Here is a 19672-nt window from a genome sequence, read left to right as displayed (position 1 = left end):
CAGGCAAGGCCCCGAATGTCCAGAGGCATCGGTATTTATTGTGTATAGGTTAGGAAGCAGGGCAGTGAGTGAAGTCATCTTTAAGGACAGTGATAGGGTTGTGAGCAATAAAACAAGGGGTCCATCCCCATTAGGTTACCTAGGGTAGGAGGTGGACAGTGCACAGCAAGGGGTCCATTCCCATTAGGTCATCGAGGCAAGGAAGTGGGCCATGTGCAGTAAGGGGTCCACCCTCATTAGGTCAACGAGGCATGGAGGTTGGCCGTGAGCAGTGAAGAGGGTGCAGTGTGCAACACCTCTATCTACGGGTAAGCTACTTCTAAGATTTATAGGAGGATGCTATAAGTCACACAGCAGTGACAGAGCTGTCAGGGTTACCGTGACCTGCTGGCAGCTTCCAATGAGTTCTACAGGAAGATGCTTTTTGAGCAGCACAGTAACAAGAACTGATAAAGTTTACAGTCACCAAGGTGTGATTATCTGGAGGGGTTTTTGAGCCCTCAGATGCTCGAGGGATTGCTGGTCTGAGGGCAGTCCTCCACAAGAACTGGAGCAAGGTCCTATAACTCCTTTGTCAGGAGTGGCTGTTGCCCCAAGCCTGCCATACAGCGGGTATCTTTATGATACTGAACGCTGCCACCTGGGCCCTGGATTCTTGTCCTGGTGTAACTGTTTTCCCTTAAACCATGCTCTGTACTGTGTCTGCTCCAGACATTCCTCCGACTATAAGCTGCTTATTCCTTAACTCATGCTCTGTACCATGTCTACTCCAGGCATTCCTCTGATTAGGAACTAAGATATAGTTTTATATATATATAAATGAAAATTTCCATATATATATATATATATGGAAATTTCCATATATATATATATATATATATATATATATATGGAAATAAGTGAGTGGTAAGATATTCTTTAGGCACTCATTCTATGAACTAATACATGATTATATGTAGAGGATTATATAACAGGAAATAACGGAGTATTTACGCCATTAACTGAGATAATCTTCAAGTTCTAGTTCTATAAACTAATATATGATTATATAAAGGATGACATAGAAGGAAATAACTGAGTAGTAATACTATAAACTGAGATATTCTTCAGATTTTAATTGTGCCAGGATTCTGCTTAGCTCTCCTTCCACGGTGCCTATATGGGAGGTTATCCACATGGAAGATGATATCAAAAATGTAATGTGGGGGTCAGTTACTGGAAGGCCTTGAATTTGAACTTTTGATTTTTATCTGAAAACTGAAAGTCTTTTCAACAAATGGTGTTGGATCAACTAGCATTCATATAACAACAACAAAAAAGAATCTAGACAATGACCTTACAACCTTCACAAAAATTAATTCAAAACGAATCACAAACCTAAATGTAAAACACAAAACTATAAAATTCCTTGAAGATTACACAGGAGAAAATCCAGATGGCCTTGGGTATGGCAATGACTTTTTAGATACAACACCAAAGCCATGATCCATAAAAGAAATAACTGATAAGCTTCAATAAAATTTAAAACCTCTGCTCTGTGAAGAAAACAAGCCATAGACTGGGAGAAAATATTTGCAAAAACATTTAATAAAAGACTGCTGTCCAAAATATACAAAAAAAGAAACTGAAGGAAAAAAAAACTCATTAAAAATGCAGAAAAGACTACAACACTTTACCAAAGATATCCAAATAACAATTAAGTACATGCGAAGATATTCAACAGCATATGTCATCATAGAATTGCAATTGAAAACAAAAGTAAAATACCATTAGACACCTATTAGAAAGGCCAAAATCCAAAACACTGAAAACACCAAATGCTGGCTAGAATGTAGAACAGAAATTCTAATTGATTACTGGTGGGAGTACAAACAAAATGGTACAGCCACATTGAAAGAAGTCTGGCAGTTGCTTACAAAACTCAATATACTCTTGTCATATTATCAGGTAATCCCTCTCTTTGGTATTTACCCAAATGAACTGAAAATATGTCCACCCAAAAACCTACACACATTTATAGCAGTTCCCCTTATAACTGCCAAAACTTAGAAGCAATCAAGATGTCCCTCAGTAAATGAGTGGATTAATAAATTGTGGAATATAAAGACAATGAAATATTATTTAGTGCTAACAACAAATGCCTCCCAAGCCATGAAAACATACAGAGAAATTTTAAAGGGATATAATTAAGTGAAATAAGCTAATTTGAAAAGGCCCCACGCTGTATGCGTCCAACTATATGACACTCTGGAAAACGCAAAACTACAGAGTCATTAAAAAAATCAATGATTGCCAAGGGCTAAAGGGAAGGACAGATGAACAGGTAGAGCAAAGAAAGTTTTTAGGGCAGTAATGCTATTCTGTATGATATTACAGTGGTGGATATGTGACATTATAAATTTGTCAAGATCCGTAAGTACAACACTAGGAGTGAACACTAAAGTAAACTATGGACTCTGAGTGATAAAGGAGTGTCAATGTAGGCAGGCTCATTAATTCTAACAAATATACTACTGTGGTACGGAATGTTAACAGTAGGAAAAACTGTGCCTGTGTGATGAAAGGAACTATATAGGAACTCTGTACTTTTGGCTCAGCTTCACTGTCAACCTAAAACTGCTCTAAAAAATAGTCTCTTTAAAAAAATAATCCTGGCAACACATGAAGTATGAGCCAGACAAGGAGCTAAAGTGAGATAAATCAATTAAGAGGATACAGTACTTTAGGCAAAAAACAAGGATGGGTTAAAACACAACACTAGCAGAAGAAACAAAAGCATTCTAAAATAGTATTGAAGTTTCTTGATGTATATAAACTAATCTACTAGTGACAACCATTGTGTATCTTTATGTACCACGAGAAGGACTTATTTTCTCCAAATTCACAACAAACCAATATAAGTAAAGTTTTTAGCAAAATACACATGGTACCTTGGAATAATTTTCCAGGTTTACATTTTGACAAATACATGCAGTGAGATTAAATAATATGTAATTAATTATTTCCATGCTTAAGTAGGAACTAGGTCTTCAACCTTCTAAGGAATTTTCTAAAGACTGAAACACTATAAAAATAATAAAAGCATAGTTTTTTTTTAATGCTTAGTTTTCTTATACAGTCTGTGAAATACCTACGAATAAAGACAACATCCTGCTGAAGTAATAGTTTAATTTTTTTAATGAATGTAAATTGTTATCAGTTTGAGAAAGCATAATTGTATGTCAATCTTAAATGAACTACTACCTCCCAGAAAACTTCAAACATTGTAAAACAAACACTGAATACCTGCTAAAAATCAGTGTAAATAACTCAGTGTGGAGAAACAGTTAAAATGACAATAAAAGAAGGAATTGGTTTTTTTCTGAAAGTTGAAAATCAGCCTCACCTTTTTCTTCAGGCTTTAAAGAAAAATACTTCTTCTCTGTAGCTATCAGTTCAGGCTTGGGAGCTATGGGGAAAAAAATTAATACTTTTTTAATAAGATAGTTTTAAAGCACAGAGACAATTACGCTTCTAAAAAATAAAGATGCATTGAAAAATAACATCAAATGAAACCATGGTTTAATAGAATGAACAATATACCAGAATCACCAGGCTTAATTTCTAATCCTAGAGTTGGCACTACTACCCTATTCTGTGGTCTCAGTTCCTTCTTTGTCAACTTTAGGTGTTAGAGATCATATCCTTTACCATACTGCAGTCCGTGGTGATGAAAACATGCTATTTTTTCAGTGTCCAACAAATGACTACTGAGCACTTGAAATGGCATTCCTATGACTGAGAAACTCAATTTTTAAATTTTATTTAATTAATTTTAAAAGCCCCACATGGTTAGTGGCTACCATACTGAAGAGTAAAGCTATATAATAAGGCTTCAACATCAACTTCTATAAAAATTACTTTTAATTTATGCTTTCTTTGCTCCAGGATTAGGTCAGCAAATACAAAGCTAAAATCCATGGAGAAAAAGATTGGATTATCCTAAAAACACAGCAAATCTTTTAGGAAATAGATATTTTTATTACACCTGTGAAGAGCAAGTATTCAAAAGTAGAATTTATGAAAGCAAAGAGCCAGATTACAAAACTTTAACCTTGAAGACATTCTAGGTATACCATAATTTATTCATCTATTTAAAATCATCTATTTTGTTTAACCTTCAGCATACTCTCTGAAATAAGAGTATGCAAATTATTATTATTTTAGACATTAACAAATGGATTTCATTTGAAAAAGTAGAATAACTAATTGTCCAGGTCAGTATGTTAAGTTTTCTAAAACAGTATAAATTTGATCAATTTTATTAACTTAAAATTACATATAAAGTATCTACATTATTTTCAAGATTCCTATTTTATACCATTTGTACTTAAAAAAAATATTGACAGATACTAATGCATAGGAACACTCAATTTTCATATATTTCTAAAAAATTTTAGAGACTACAACATACTTGATAAAAGTTAATCATCTGTATTAGATCCAATATGGCCATTTTAGAATTTTCAAATATTGGAAATAGCAAACTGAAAACTATGTTTCTTACATACCTGGACCCTTAGCAGGAGGTGGTGGTTTCTTCGGTTTCTGTTAAAATAATAATGGTGGAAATGGCTGACCAATTTCATGTTAAATATAGTTAAAATAAACACCAATTAGTAATAATCTAAATTATACAAATGTCTCTCCTCTTCATTCCATCCTTGCCAAAAACTATAAAATGCTAAGATCCTAACAACTACCCAAAAGTGCAATGACAACAAATTATTTCATTAGAAGAAATAGTCTCATTGATCAAAATTCAGTCAAATATTTCAATCCATATATCATTGGATTGAATTGACCTTAAAAGTCTTAATGAGCAAAAACGTTCTGCTCTACCTTCCCTAGGTTAAGAGTCCTAAGTACCAGTTTACCCTTCTTTTGCAGCTGGGGTTGTGGGGAGTGGAGAACTAGCAGAACAAGGAAGAGACCTTGTTGTTGTTATTGTTGTTTAAAAAAAAAAAAAAAAAAAAGTAGAGTAGCAACAAATAGACCTAGTTTTCAGGATTAACTCTTCCGAACTCTCAAAGCAACGGTTAAAGACAAAGACCTGTTTTTCCTCAATGTATAAACATGCACTCATTTTCGAGACTTAATACCTTAAAAAAAATGAGACACATTTCTAAGTTTGTAAACTTGGTTTTTACAACTTAAGAATAACTGATAAGCCATAATGTATGAACATAATAAAAGGATAAAAAGGTATTCATTAATAAAAGTACAAAAATAAATCATATGAAGGCTGAATCAATATTGAATGCAATCTAGCAAAAGAAAGGCCTCAGACAGCCTAAGCTTCCACTGAGTTACAGTTCTGCATTGGCTTAAACCTAACATGGTGGCCCATCCCTCTGTGTGCTTATGCCAATGCTCTTTCCCTCTATTTTAAAAACTCCATTATATTCCTCATCCATGGAGAAAAGAGACCAAGTTGTAGAAAGGCAAAACACCACTGATGAATGACACAGCCTCACTTTTTTCTCTGAGAAGTGACACAAAAATAACAAATTCCATAAAGAGGCAAAGACTGCTTCTTGCCCTCCCCAAAAAATGCACCAACAGAATAATAGCAATATCACAAGACCTTAAAATAAACTAAAGCTTTTCAACAACATTAAATAAAAATACAATTTCTTCCAGGAAAGTACTAATTTATGTTACTAGGATAGACAGCCCTTCTTAAATTATAAAATAAAGAAGTCTAAGGTTACTTTTCAGTACAGTCAAGAAAGAAAAAAAGGAGGAATAAAGTACAGAACTGAAACATTATTTTGTTTTACTATAACTCAAAGAACTCCTACCTGAATAGGTACATCTGAAACTCCTTCATAAAATTTATTTAATAACAATGAAAAAAACTTGTTTACAAAAGAATAGTGGCAAAATGTTCAAGTATTATCATCATTGAAAACAAAAGCTTACTGGATAGTCTTTGTCCAGTTCATTTATCTGAACAGCAAAATTGTCTGGAAATACTCCTTCTTTACCATTAAGTTCACCCTTCCACCAGCCAGCTTCTCCAGTCTCCTAAAAAGCAAAACAGAGTAAGACAGTGGAAGTTTTTAAGATAAGGTCAGACTGGAGTGAGTGCAGTGATGCAGTCATGGCTAACTGCAGCCTCAACCTCCTGGGCTCAAGTGATCCTCCCATGTCAGCCTCCCAAGTGGCTAGGACCACAAGTGTGCAACCATAAACTTCTGGGCTCAAATGATCCTCTTGATTTGGGCTTCCAAAGTGTTGAAATTACAAGAATGATCTCCTGTGCCCAGATGGAACCAAACAGATCACATTGTCCTAAAAGAAAATATTCCCCACATACTACTTTTAGCAGTAGTTACAAAATTGAGTTTAATTTTTTAAAACCTATCAATTTTAAAATTCCATCGATAAGGTTAAAAGGTTCTCTGGGGAAACAGGAAAAAGATAAAATAAGGCCAGGTGCGTTGGCTCACACCTATAATCCTAGCATGTTGTGAGGCCAAGCTGGGTGGATCACCTGAGGTCAGGAGGTTGAGACCAGCCTGACCAACAAGGTGCAACCCCATCTCCACTAAAAATACAAAAATTAGCTGGTGTGGTGGCAGGCACCGGTAGTCTCAGCTATTCAGGAGGCTGAGACAGAAAAATCGCTTGACCCCAGAAGGCAGAGGTTGCAGTGAGCAGAGATCGTGCCACTACACTCTACACTCGTGCCACTACACTCCAGCCTGGGTGACAGAGCAAGACTCCATCTCAAAAAAAAAAAAAAAAAAAAAATAAGTTAAGATTAAAGGAAGTAGAAAGGAGAGAAAGATGGAGAGAAAGAATTTGAATTTTCAAACTGTATCTTTCTTAACATTCTTAACACTTTATGTACTTAAAAATTAATCACATTATTCAGCTGCTTTAAAAAGGAATGAGATTTGACCAGGCACAGTGGTTCATGCTTTGTAATCCCAGCAACCTGAGAGGCTGATGTGGGAAGATGGCTTGATGCCAGGAGTTTGCAAGACCAGTCTGGACAACATAGCAAGACCCTGCCTCTACAAAAAAATTTGAAAACATAATTAATTAGGCACAATGGGATGCAACTGCAGTCTCAGCTACTCGGAAGGCTGAGGCAGGAGAACTGATTGAACCTGAGAGGCGGAGGTTACAGTGAGCCAAGGTCACGCCACTGCACTCCAGCCTGGCGCCTGGTGATGGAGAGAGACTCTGACTCAAAAAAAAAAAAAATGTATTTTTTTGAATTAACAAGACCTTCCAAGTTTCTTCCAAATACTCACCACCCTTGCATGAAAAATTAGGTGTAATCAGTGCAAACTATATTAATATTAAAAATTACATACATCTGTAAAACTCTTGCTAAATGATTTTACCTGCTGTTGCCACTAAAACAATAAAGGTAACTATGTGAGATGATAGATATGTCAATTTGCTTCACTATAGTAACATTTTTACTACTATGTATTCTATAACATCATTCTACTTTAAGTATACACAATAAAACTTATTTTTTAAAAAAATTACATACACTATGCTATCTAATAACAAAGTCAGTGTAAAACAATGGGGCCATGTGTGGTAGTTCACGCTTGTAATCTCAGCACTTTGGGAGGCCAAAGCAAGAGGATTGCTTGAGCCCAACAGTTAGAGAACGCCTGGACAACAAAGCAAGACTCTGCCTCTACTTAAAAAAAAAAAAATGAGGAGAGGAATTTCAAAAATTATTCTACATTGTTACAGCAAAAAACAAATATTTGTAATTTTCCTAAACACAGATTGTTATTACAGGATTCTGCTCACGCACAAGTACTACTGGGTTTTCTCTTTATTTTGCATTAGGATTTATTCCAAGTTATAAAATCACTTCATTCTTTAAAATGACAACATCATTTTCCATAGCATGAAGAGTTTCAGAACAATTTCCATACTGATGAACATTTAGCTTGTTTCCCTATTTTTCTTCTTCTGTTTATATTACAAACAACACTCCAAACAATATAGAGGAGAAAAACTAGAATGAGGTAGAAAAGAATTAAGAATAGAAACCTGGAAAGTTGAGACTAATTTAAAAAAGAAATTACTTAAAAAAACAAAAGCAAATGATGGTAAACAATAATTCCCAATATATGAATTTTAACAAACACAGGCAATAAAAGTTAGCTCAAAAAGAGACCATTCTGAGCACTTACTATGTGCCAAGCTTTCAGGACTTAGAAACAAGACAAAGTCCCAGCTCTTCTAGATTCCAGGTTGAATATAAGAACATACTAGGGTGAATATATAGCTTTTGAAAAATATTTCTAAAAATAAACAATTCACTAAAAAACAGAAACACCTTACCTTACTTATCAAATGGATTATCTCCCCCTCTTTAAAAGTAAGTTCATCTTCATTAGTACCTTCATATGCAAATAATGTTCTACAATATTCTTTAGCTGAAATAAATAATGTAAATAATGTGGCTCACACAAATGGATTCATTCAACAAATACTTATTAAGACTCTATTTTGCATAAAGTACACTAAAAGTTATCAAAGATGAACTTAATAGTCTATCTTTAAATTTTAAAATACTTACAGTCAATACCATATGTTAAGTAACAATTTCATTAATCATTCATTCAAATATTTACTAAGTGCTTGTGATGTTCCAGGCACAGACTCAACTACAAGGAGATACATCACTCAACCAACAAAGTGTATCAAAATCCTTGACCTCATGGTGCTTACATCTAATTAGAATTTGCTATTCTAATAAAGCAGTATAACAAATGCTTTCAACAAGTCTCATAATACGTTTGAGTATGTTTCTACTATTCTCAATATGAAAGCTTTATTCAAAAACACACCTTTAATTTTACCATCTGTCTCTGTTTTTGTTATCTCCACACTCTGAGTTTTGGGTCCCAGTGCCTGTATGATTAAGGGCTAGAATAGGAAAAAAAAAAATGGCATAAACTATTTCAAGATAGAATAAAGATAATATTGTTAAACAAAGTTTCCATTTACAGTTACCCAACATTCCTTAACAGTACTTATAGCTAAGTTAGTAATGTGACTGAAGACTCAGCAATAAAAAAGGTAAAGATTTCCAAAGTTCCTAAATCACAGCTCAGAGGTACCAATTTAAAGATTCCTTATCTTAAAGATAATATTCTCTGATGGCCATAGTATATTAATGAGATTTAATTTTAGAATCTCTAAAATAAGTAAGAGGCTAGGTACCGGTGGTTTATGCCTGAATCCCAACACTCAGGGAGGCCAAGGCAGAACTGCTTGAAACCAGAGTTCAAGGTTACAGTGAGCTATGATTGTGCCACTGCATTCCAGCCTGGATGATATGGTGAGACCCTATCTCTAAAAAATACAACAAATCAAATTAAATAAGAACAACAGCACTTGAGAACTTAAATCCCTGAGCTAAACACTTATATAATAGTGAAAATAGGACTAACAGCCTCATAACTATCTGCATAAAGTGGGCACTATTTATACAATAATATAAATTTATATAAGTAATCTGTCCACAGTAACAGGAATTTAGCAGCAGAGCCCAGATTTGAGCACAGATTTGAACCTAGATATAAACCTTAAACTAAGAGAGGCAAAAAATAATTCTTTACACTTCATTGCTATTTGAATGTAAATGATTCAGGTAATCTTATGTTCCTTATAACTATAGTCTACTAGACGTTTTTCCACTGTAATTTACTAAAGAAAGTCCTTTACCACTTTATACTAGTGTTTCTTAAGTTCTCTAACCAGAAAAAACAGCATATTTAACCTTAGATGTCATTACTTAAAAGTCTGAACACACTGCTAACTGACCTACCTACCACTGTGTTTTCTTTTATCTTCTAAGATACTTACTTTAGTTTTCCCCAACTCTAACCACCATATTTTCCAATCTGGTGTACCTAGAAACACAGTAAATGTGATCCCTATTTTATCAATTCCTGGATCAGTGATTAAAGCACTGACCAGACCATTATACAGGGTAACCCTGAGATTACTCTCACTAATAACAACTCCTGAGTAGCAGACATTATCAAGGATGATTATAAGATGATTAATATAATCATTAATCAGATAAAGTTATTCAATCTCATCATAAATTTAGAGTTTGAAGGGGCAAAAGATCATCTAGTCTAATTTCTATCACAATGTAAGAATTGCTTATCCAACATTCTTAGGTATTATATGGCTATAGAGTACCACCCCAAAATCCATGAGAATTCCAGTCTTTACCTTTAAAATCAAGAATCAATTTGACCCCATAATCCTAAATGCCAGATAGTCTCAGAGATAGGAATGTGCAGGATAGAAAATGGAAGTTCTCTTTTCTGAACCCAACTCTGCACTATTACATGAGAAAATAGGTAGCAAGTTGGGATAGGAAAAAAAAAAAAGTTGAATCCACCGGAGAAAACTTCATAATATCCAATAGCTAAAACACATTATTATAAATGACACGTAGCTACATGAATCAAACAAATACTGAAACAGTTTAAATCCTTCAGAGTTAAAGAGATAGGACTGACAGAAGGAACTGTAAAAAAATGTTCTACAAATTGTAGTTATTTTACCACCAAAATAACAGCTTAAAGATTTTATTTTAAAGCCTCAAAAGCTCTTACAATGTATGGTTCATTTACTTTCTTTCATTTCAGAATGACAGCAAAATGCTAATGAAATAAAATTCTCCACACATTCAAAGAAGATTAGTAAATTTAACAAGTGTTGACAATCCAGAGGAAAGTCAAGTAGTGGCAAAATATTAAGTAACAATATTTTGTAAATTCATTTTAAAACAGCCCATTTTAGGTATATTTCAAATTAAATATATATTTATTTTATTTTATTAATTATATATATAACTAAATTTATATATAAATTTATCTTAAAAAGGCAAAAATAAAACGCTCTAATTTTTATTTATGGTAACTAAAAACCCTAAAGCTTCTACTAAGTGTGTTAAATATACCAAGAAATAAGCATTCTAATTTTATTAGATTCACACGTGAATATCATTGTAAATTTGGAGACAAAATTTCTCAGCCTCCTCATTCATAACCAAATTATTAGTGATCTGAAAAAAAGAAATCTAACAGAGTTACAAACTGACTTTTACATCTTAAAAAATGCTTACTGAGAGAATGAGTGGAATCAACCTAATGTAAATTCATCATTATCACCTTTTCTGGTTTTTTCTCTTCTGTTTCACTACTCGATGTTCTTGTTCTAAGTTTCACAGAGCCTTCTTTAAAAATGTCTCCAAATCCAATTCCTCTAATTTTCTTGGGCTGTGTAACTGATCCAGGCGCAGTTTCACTCCCATTTCCCGGGGAAGGTAAAGGTGAAGTAGGCCCAGCCAAAACAGTTTCTGAAACAATAATTTGTTTTTGAAGAATGACACCAAGAATCACAAAACTCTTGGCATCCCCTGCCATAATGTCTACATTATATACACCTTCTAATAAAACACAGTAGAATAAAAACAATAAATTAAATGATGCAGTACTGAAATATCCAAAGAGCAAGATACAATTTATGCAATTTACATGGACTTTTTTATTATGCAAAACAATGACAATTTTAGGTAAATTTAATTAGTAAAATTAAGAAATCCTAATTAGGATATCAGTCATACAAGGTCCTTAAAAACAGGATGTCAATTTGCAGCTTTTGGCCAAAGATGATATAATCTGAGACAAACATTAAAGAAATAAGACCATTTTTTTAAAGCTATATGATTCAACCCAATCAAAGTTAACATGAGTTTCTGAATATAAAAACTGAGAATGTTAAAAAATGTTTATTTTAAAAAGGTCAATAGTTCATAACCTGTAATGTTAGCTCAGAGATTAGATAACAAGTCTAATTTTAAAGCAGTCAGCGGAAACTCAAATTATTACGTAATAAAAATTTTTAAGTTTAATATTATATGGGTAAGAACTTTTTACATTCTTGCTCAGTAACAAGGGTTCTTATTTATAGGTTCAATGAGCTCACAAACAACCCTATGGAAAACTGTGTGGTTATTTTTACAGTACATTTTTCTGGGTAAAACAGGCACAACTTTTATCAGATCCTCAAAGAGCCTTATAATCTAAGTAAGAAACAAAGTTCTAGAGTAAATCATCCAGTAAAAATTCAGAAACATTTAAGAATGAGGGTAGGAGGTAAGGAAAAATAAGTGGTATCAGTTCACTGAACTAAGGTAGTCTGTTGAAGTATAACAGTAAAAATATAGGGATAAAAAATAGTAGTCACCATTCATTCAGAGCTAATTCTGTACCACGTACTTGGCTAAGCACTTCGTATGAATTATCTATTTTCATAAACCTATATGGGCTTCTTAACATTAAGCACTATTATTCCTCATTTTACAAATAAATAAACTTGAACAAAGGGATATTAATGACTCTTCCAAGGAGCCATAAGTAGTTAAGTAACAAGGGGAGAAATGCCAGATACAGGTGATGCTGAGAAAGGTAGCAAACCAGATTGTAATGTATGTACCTATGCAACAATCTTGCATGTTCTTCACTTGTACCCCAAAACCTAAAACGCAATAAAATATATTTTTTAAAAAGGTTAAAAAAAAAGTCAATTTTTGAAGTGAACTCTAGATGACCTCAAAAACCAGTCTTAAACACTTCAATATAATGGCTTAAACCACAAAAGTCTTCAATCAAATGTGGGACTGTCTTTCCGCATCTATCGAAATGACCATTTTATAGATGGTTTGCCAAAAGAAGTTACTAACAAACTTAATGCTAACAAGTATCGTGACCTATCTTAACCATTTTCGATATTTTCCTAAGTCACACAGAAGACTGAAGTGGAGAAGACAGTTTTGTAATATATTTTTAAAATTCAACTGCATTTAGAGAATGTTTATAATCAATAAAACAATCCCTTTTAAATACACATTTCAGTAATGTTTGACATGTCGTACCATGAAAATACAAGATACAGAACAATGCGTCACCCAACACTTGTACACCATCACAGTCAATCCTTTCCCCAAACCTCAAGAAACCTCTGAACTTCACTGTCACCAAGCCCTTTTTCAAATAAATTATAATCATACAGTATATAAACTTTTAACTTCTTTGACTACACAGAGTATCTGAGATTCGTCCATGCTGTCGCATGTATCCATGCTTCATTCCTTCTTATTGCTGATTAGTATCCCATCGTACAGCTATACTACTGTATCTACCATGAAGAATGTAGCTCCAGGATTTCCTAGATGAGCTTTATAAAATTTAGAAAACTCCCTTCTATGCTACTATGTAGAGCTTTTATCATTAATTACTGAATGTGTAAATTCTTTCTGCATCTAGTGAAATGACCACATGGTTGTTTCCCTGTAAACTATTACTATTGTGGATTATATAAATTTTTTCAATCAGCCTTGCATGTAAGGGATAGACCCCATTTGTCATGATGTACTAACCTTTACATGTTTTGCTGAGTTTGATGTAACCTTTACATATTTTGCTGAATTTGATGGATTATTTCAAGGATTTGTGTTTATGTTCATGAGCGATAATAGTATGTAAGTCCTTTTTTTCAAATTACTTCATGAGGTTTTGGTATCAAGGTCATACAGACCTAAGAAATCTGAAAGAATCTGAGTAAGATCAAATGCTTGATAGAATTTACCAGTGAAAACCACCTTGGCTAGATTACTTAGAATTTCTGTTTTGCCTATGTCTGTTTTGGTAAATTATACTTTTACAAGGGTATGTACATCTCATCTAAGTTGTCAAATTTATGAGCATATTTCCTTATTATACTTTTAAATGTCAGTTCTGTGATATTCCTTCACATTTGAAAACAGTAATTTTTGCTTTTCTCTTTTCACTTTGATCAGTATTGTCAGGGTATTCGTAATTTTTTTTTATCATGTCAGAACACTCAACTTTTGAACTTGATTTTCTTGTCTGTTGGTCTGTTTTTTATTTCATAGTTTTCTGCTCTTATTTACTTTCTTCTTCTTATGTCAGGTTTAATTTGCTCTTCTTTTTCTTAAAGGTATCTTTTCTAATATTTAAGCATTTAAGACTACAAATTTTCCTACAGATATTGCTTTACCTGCATGCCACAAATTCTGATATGTTGTTTCACTTTCATTTTTATATCAAAAACTGTTCTAATGTCCCTTATAAAATTCTATAAACTGTACATTATTTACAAGTTTTGTTCAAATAACTGAGAATTTCCCAAATATCTTAGTGTTCCACAAATAATTCCATGTGGTCACAAAACCTGTACTGTTCAACACCAATCCTTTTAAATTTGATGAGACTTGTCTGATGCCCCAACACAGGGTTGATCTGGTACATACTCCAAGTACACATCAAAAGACTGTATATTCCTCTGTTGTTAGACTATTCTGTAAACATCATTTAGGTCCACTCAGTTAAGAATGTTATTCAATTCAAGTCTTCTAAATACAAATTTTTTTGTTCATTAGTTCTACCAATTACTGAGAGATGCATGTTTAAATCTTTTCATGGATTTATCAATTTCTTTCAGTTCTGGAAGTTTGTATCTCATCTACTTAGAAGTTCTATTGTTGAATTATATATTTGGAATTGCTATTAATTTTTATAAATTGGCTCCATCACTATAAAATGTCCCTTTTTTAATTCCCTGATAATATTTTCTTTCCTGAAATATACTTTGATATTAATACAGTCATTCTATCCTATTTATTGTGCTTTGCACAGAACATCTTTTTCTAACCTTCTTTTAACATGTCAGTGAGTTTTTGTATTATCCAGGCTGACCATCCTGGTCTTTCAAAAGTTTTTGGACCATTCACACATTTAACATAATCACTGATGCAATTATATTTGAATCCATTATCTTGCTATTTGTTCTCTATTTACCCACTTAATCTTTCTTCCTTTTTTCTCATTTCAAGTCTTTTTTTAAAAAAACATTTCTTAGCATTCCATTTTATTATTAATGTTATTAGCTATACCTCTGCTACAGTCTGAATGTATGTGTCCCTCTAAAATTCATTAAGTGAGAACCTAAGACCCAGTATGATAGTATCAGGAGCTAGGGCTTTTAGGAGGTGACTAGACCATGAGGGCTTGAGTGAGTGAGATCACCTCTGTCCCCCTTCTTCTAGGGAAAGACACAACATTCATCCCCTTTGGAGGATACAGAAACAAGGCACCATCTTCAAAGCAGAAACCAGGCAGGCTCCAACTAACACTGAACACACTAGCGCCTAGATGAGAGGACTTCTCAAATGCCAGAACTGTGAGAAATGAGTTTTTTTAATATAAATTACCCAGTCTCAGGCATTTTGTTATAGCAGCATTAACTGAATAAGGCAACTTCAATGTTTTGTTTTCTTAGAAGTTGCTCTAGGCTTTAAAACATAATTGCCCCTCAGTACCCTTGAGGGATTCTCTTGTGATTTATATAGTTTCTGAAGATAATCTGCAGAATTCTTACATCATTTATTTGATGTGCCTTTTCCCTCGTAGTACCTTCTAAGTTTTTTGCTTTGTTGCTTGTATTTAGCACATGATTATAATGTGCTAAGCTTTGTTTACACTTCTTGCATTTGTGGATTTATAGCTTGCATCAAATTCAGAAAATTTTTTGCATTATTCCTTCAAACATTTTTTCTGTCCACCCTCTCTTCTCTCCTTCTGACCCTCCAGCTACATATGTTAGACCATTTAAAAACTATCCCAGCCAGGCGCAGTGGCTCACACCTATAATCCCAGCACTTTGGGAGGCTAAAACAGGTGGATCACTTAAAGTCAAAAGTTTGACACGAGCTTGGCCAACATGGTGAAACCCCATCTATACCAAAAAATACAAAAATTAGTCAGGTGTGGTAGCACAAGCCTGTAGTCTCAGCTACTTGGGAGGCTGAGGTAGGAGAACTGCTTGAACTCAGGAGGCAGAGGTTGCAGTGAGTGGAGATTACGCCAGTGGACACTGTGCCACCGCATTCCAGCCTTGGCGACAGACGACAGAGTAAGACCGTGTCTCCAAAAAAAAAAAAAAATTATCCCACGTTGCTGGAGTTTTTGAAGTTTTGCAGTCTTTTTGCTCTTTCTGCTCTATTTTGCATATATTCTATTGTCACATTTTCAAGTGCAAGGATCTTTTCTTCTACATTGTCTAGTCTTCTGTTAAAAGTTCCACAGGAAAAAATCCACTTCGGATGTGTTTTTCACCTCTAGTAGTTCCATTTTGTCCTTTAAACCCCATCCCGTTTCTTCTACATTGTCTAGTCTTCTGTTAAAAGTTTCTCCGGAAAAAATTCATTTCAGATATGTTTTTCATCTCTAGCAGTTCCATTTTGTCCTTTTAAATCCCATTTAGCTCTTTTTTTTTGTATCTTCTACTTACTACTCATTATTAACATTTTCCATTACAACCTTGAGCATATTGAGCATTTCTATTATAGTTATTTTAATGTCTGCTAATTCCATCATTTCTAGGTCTCTTTCTACCAACTAATTTTTGCTCCAGATTATATGCCACATTTTCCTGCTTCTATTTTCTATTCTTTTTTGAGACAGAGTGTTGCTCTGTTGCCCAGGCTAGAGTGCAATGGTGTGATCTCGGCTTACTGCAAACTCCACCTCCCGGGTTCAAGCAATTCTCCTGTCTCAGTCTCCCAAGTAGCTGGGATTACAGGCACCTGCCATCACACCTGGCTAATTTTTTGTGATTTTAGTAGAGACAGGTTTTCACCATGTTGGCCACTCTGGCCTCAAACTCCTGACCTCGTGATCTGCCCGCCTCAGCCTCCCAAAGTGCTGGGATCACAGGCATGAGCCACCATGCCTGGTCCCTGTTTCTTGATACGCCTAATATTTAAAATTTTGATGTTGCTGAATGCTAAATTTACAGTAATCCTTTACAATAGTCATTCCCAATCAGGGTGGATTCTGCCTGCCAAGAGACATGAGGCAATAAGTGGAGAAATGTTTGGTTATTACAATGGGGAAGTGTTACTGACATCTAGTGAGTAGAAATCAGGAATGCTTCTTAACATCCTGTATGTACCAGATAGCCCCTGAAAACCAATAATTATCCAGCCCAAAGCATCATCAGTGACAAGGTTGAGAAATTCTACTTTAAAAAGTGCAGGCAAATTTTAATTGTTTTTTCTTTTTCTGGAAAACAGTTAAGTTATTTGCACATTAGTGTGAAGCTTTTTTAGGGTAGTATTAGAGCAGTCTCCATTCTAAGGCCAATTTAGCTCCACTTCACCTCTCTACTCCAATGCCCAAGTAGTCAATGAAATCTCAAATCTAGAGAAAGAGCGCTCAATTTTGGCCTTGTATAAGCAAGCATACCAGAAATCGTTTGTATTGACCCCTTGTAATTGCTTTTTCTCCACAAGTTGCTCATGTTCAGTCTCTGGAGTTTCACTGTACACATTCACAGATTGGTACTCAGCGAAACCCTCAAAACAATACCCAAGAACAGTTGTGGTGTGTTCTCTATATACAGCTCTCTCCTTAGGTATTGAGCAACACAGAATTCTAACTGCCTTTGTTTGCCTGAATTTTGACCAATACTCAACAAAACCACAGCCTCCTGCAGTGGTAAGGTCCCCCTGTACTGCAGTCCAGAAACTAGCTCCTGGCAGAAATCTAAGACAATGGCAGAGCTCTCCTTTCCCCTTGTTTCTTTCTCCTTTTCTCAGGAATTCCAGTCCTGTGCTGCCTATTTTTTGGAAAAATTTGCTTCCTATATTTTCTCCAATTCTCTAGCTTGAATCTCTAACGCCAATTCACTTGGTAGAAAAGTGAATTTTATACTGTCTTGCTCCCACATTGCCAGAAGCATATTCTATAAAGTTTAATATATGGCTGCAACAACCAATCTGTTGGACAAAGCAATATTCTAGTACAGATTAGTATATGCGGTACATATCAAAAAGGCATTTTTAAAATGAAACTCCATGGTATTAACCAATATTGATAAAGCCAACTTTAGGAGATTATTCAGTTTGAGTATTTGATTAAGGCCATAAAACAAACAAAAAAAAAAAAAGAGAGAGAGGAAAGAGGTTTGGATTTAGTGACTGTAACCTTTATGAGAGTCATTAAAATATATGTCATTAAAACAGATGGCTAGGTATCAAAAATATCCAGTATTAATGAACAAGCTATTTTTGGCTAAATGAAAAATAGTAATGGTTGCAAGGTAGCATGGTGTAGTGGTAAAGTATATGAACTTGAAGGTCAAACCTTCTTCATTCCTATCTTGCCCCCTTCCATTATATTTGCCCAATCTCTTCACCTGTAAAATGAGGAACTTCATAGGATTGCTATGAGAAGTAAACTGATTTATTCCTGTAAAGTGCTTTAAACAGTGCTTGGCTCAGTGTCTATTATTTTTTAAAAGTTTAATAGATTTATCACTGAAAACCATTCAAGTAAAAGAGAGTATTGATCACAAAGCAGCAGCATAATATAAAAGGGAAAACAGTCAGCCACTGGTAAGAAGAAAGAGAAGGACCAAGCAGAAAGGGAAAAGGAGGAAGAAAACGGGCACGCAGGAGGTACCATAATGAGACAAAACAGTAACCTTATCTATATGGTACTTCTAACATTTTAATACCCATATATTTAATCTATCCAATTGTCCCTGAATTGCTAAGCTTGTAGAAAAAATCTGCATTTTATGTGTGTTGCTATCAGTCATAAAACAAACAGCACGTCTGTCTATTGAGCCTAAACCCTCCATCCTCCTTCTTCATTAAATCTCTAGAGCAAAAGCTACTTGATGGCTTGTATCTTTATCATATAAAGTGACTTAAAAGAAGTGCAAAATGCAATAACTTGTTTGGAGAAAAACAAAAACAAGAAACCACATGTGAACTGCACTGAGAACTAAAAAAAAAAAAAACAAAAAGACAAGAAAACAAAATAGAAACCTAATGAAAATAAAATCATTTAATAGAATCAATCCAAATTCCCCATTAAGGTCATCTTTCACCATTATTCTAAAGGATTTTATAAGATGATCACACGGGTATGGGCTGTTTTAGTTGGACTTAAAATCAATCAATATTGCATAGTTCCTAAAAACTACACATACAAATAATGTCTGGCTGTTAATGATAACTTAGAAAGATTCATAACGTACTACCAGTAAGGCCATCAAAACTCCAGAACAGGTTTCCTTCCAAAGCTGGCTACTGTTAGGCCTCCAAGTCCAGGTCTGGCCATTTTAGCCTTGATGATCCATATGTACACCTCTGGATGGTCCCCAGGAGCCAGAAAGTCTGAAGTAACCACAAGTAACCAGGTGGCCACAGAAAGAAGTGAAGCAACTTGTTCCTGCCTCAATTAATTGCTCTGTAACCTGCACCCATTGTTCCTGTTCAGCCTTGCAAAAATTTCCCCCAAGACACTGGGTTTCTCAAGACTACCACCCCTGTGCTACGTAATCTACTGCACCCTCCCCTCTGACTGTAACCGATACTCCCCACCCTTATGATCATGCCTGTTTGTAATAAATGACCTTGTGGTCATGCATCCTGTGATGCCCTTCCCCTCCCCAAGATAGATTACTACCTTTAGCTGACCATTTTCCCCAACCAATATAACAAATTCCCTCTCCTATTCCCTTTGCC

General features: G+C 34.5%; 1 protein-coding gene across 3 annotated transcripts in view; it reads right to left on the bottom strand.

Annotated features, from left to right (window-relative positions):
• Positions 1–19672, bottom strand: part of CD2AP (CD2 associated protein) — a 156405-nt gene that overhangs the window by 41124 nt on the left and 95609 nt on the right. For all 3 annotated transcript variants that reach the window (XM_003923090.4, XM_074397874.1, XM_074397875.1), the window contains exons 6-11: positions 11223–11410; positions 8877–8955; positions 8368–8462; positions 5965–6069; positions 4551–4587; positions 3386–3448 (exon numbers count right to left, since the gene is read on the bottom strand). In XM_003923090.4, the coding sequence (XP_003923139.2) occupies positions 3386–3448; positions 4551–4587; positions 5965–6069; positions 8368–8462; positions 8877–8955; positions 11223–11410 (567 nt within the window). The remainder of the gene's footprint in view (positions 1–3385; positions 3449–4550; positions 4588–5964; positions 6070–8367; positions 8463–8876; positions 8956–11222; positions 11411–19672) is intronic.

Source organism: Saimiri boliviensis, chromosome 4 (assembly GCF_048565385.1).
Source record: "Saimiri boliviensis isolate mSaiBol1 chromosome 4, mSaiBol1.pri, whole genome shotgun sequence".
Lineage (NCBI taxonomy): Eukaryota > Metazoa > Chordata > Mammalia > Primates > Cebidae > Saimiri > Saimiri boliviensis.
This window is presented reverse-complemented; position numbering and strand designations above follow the sequence as displayed.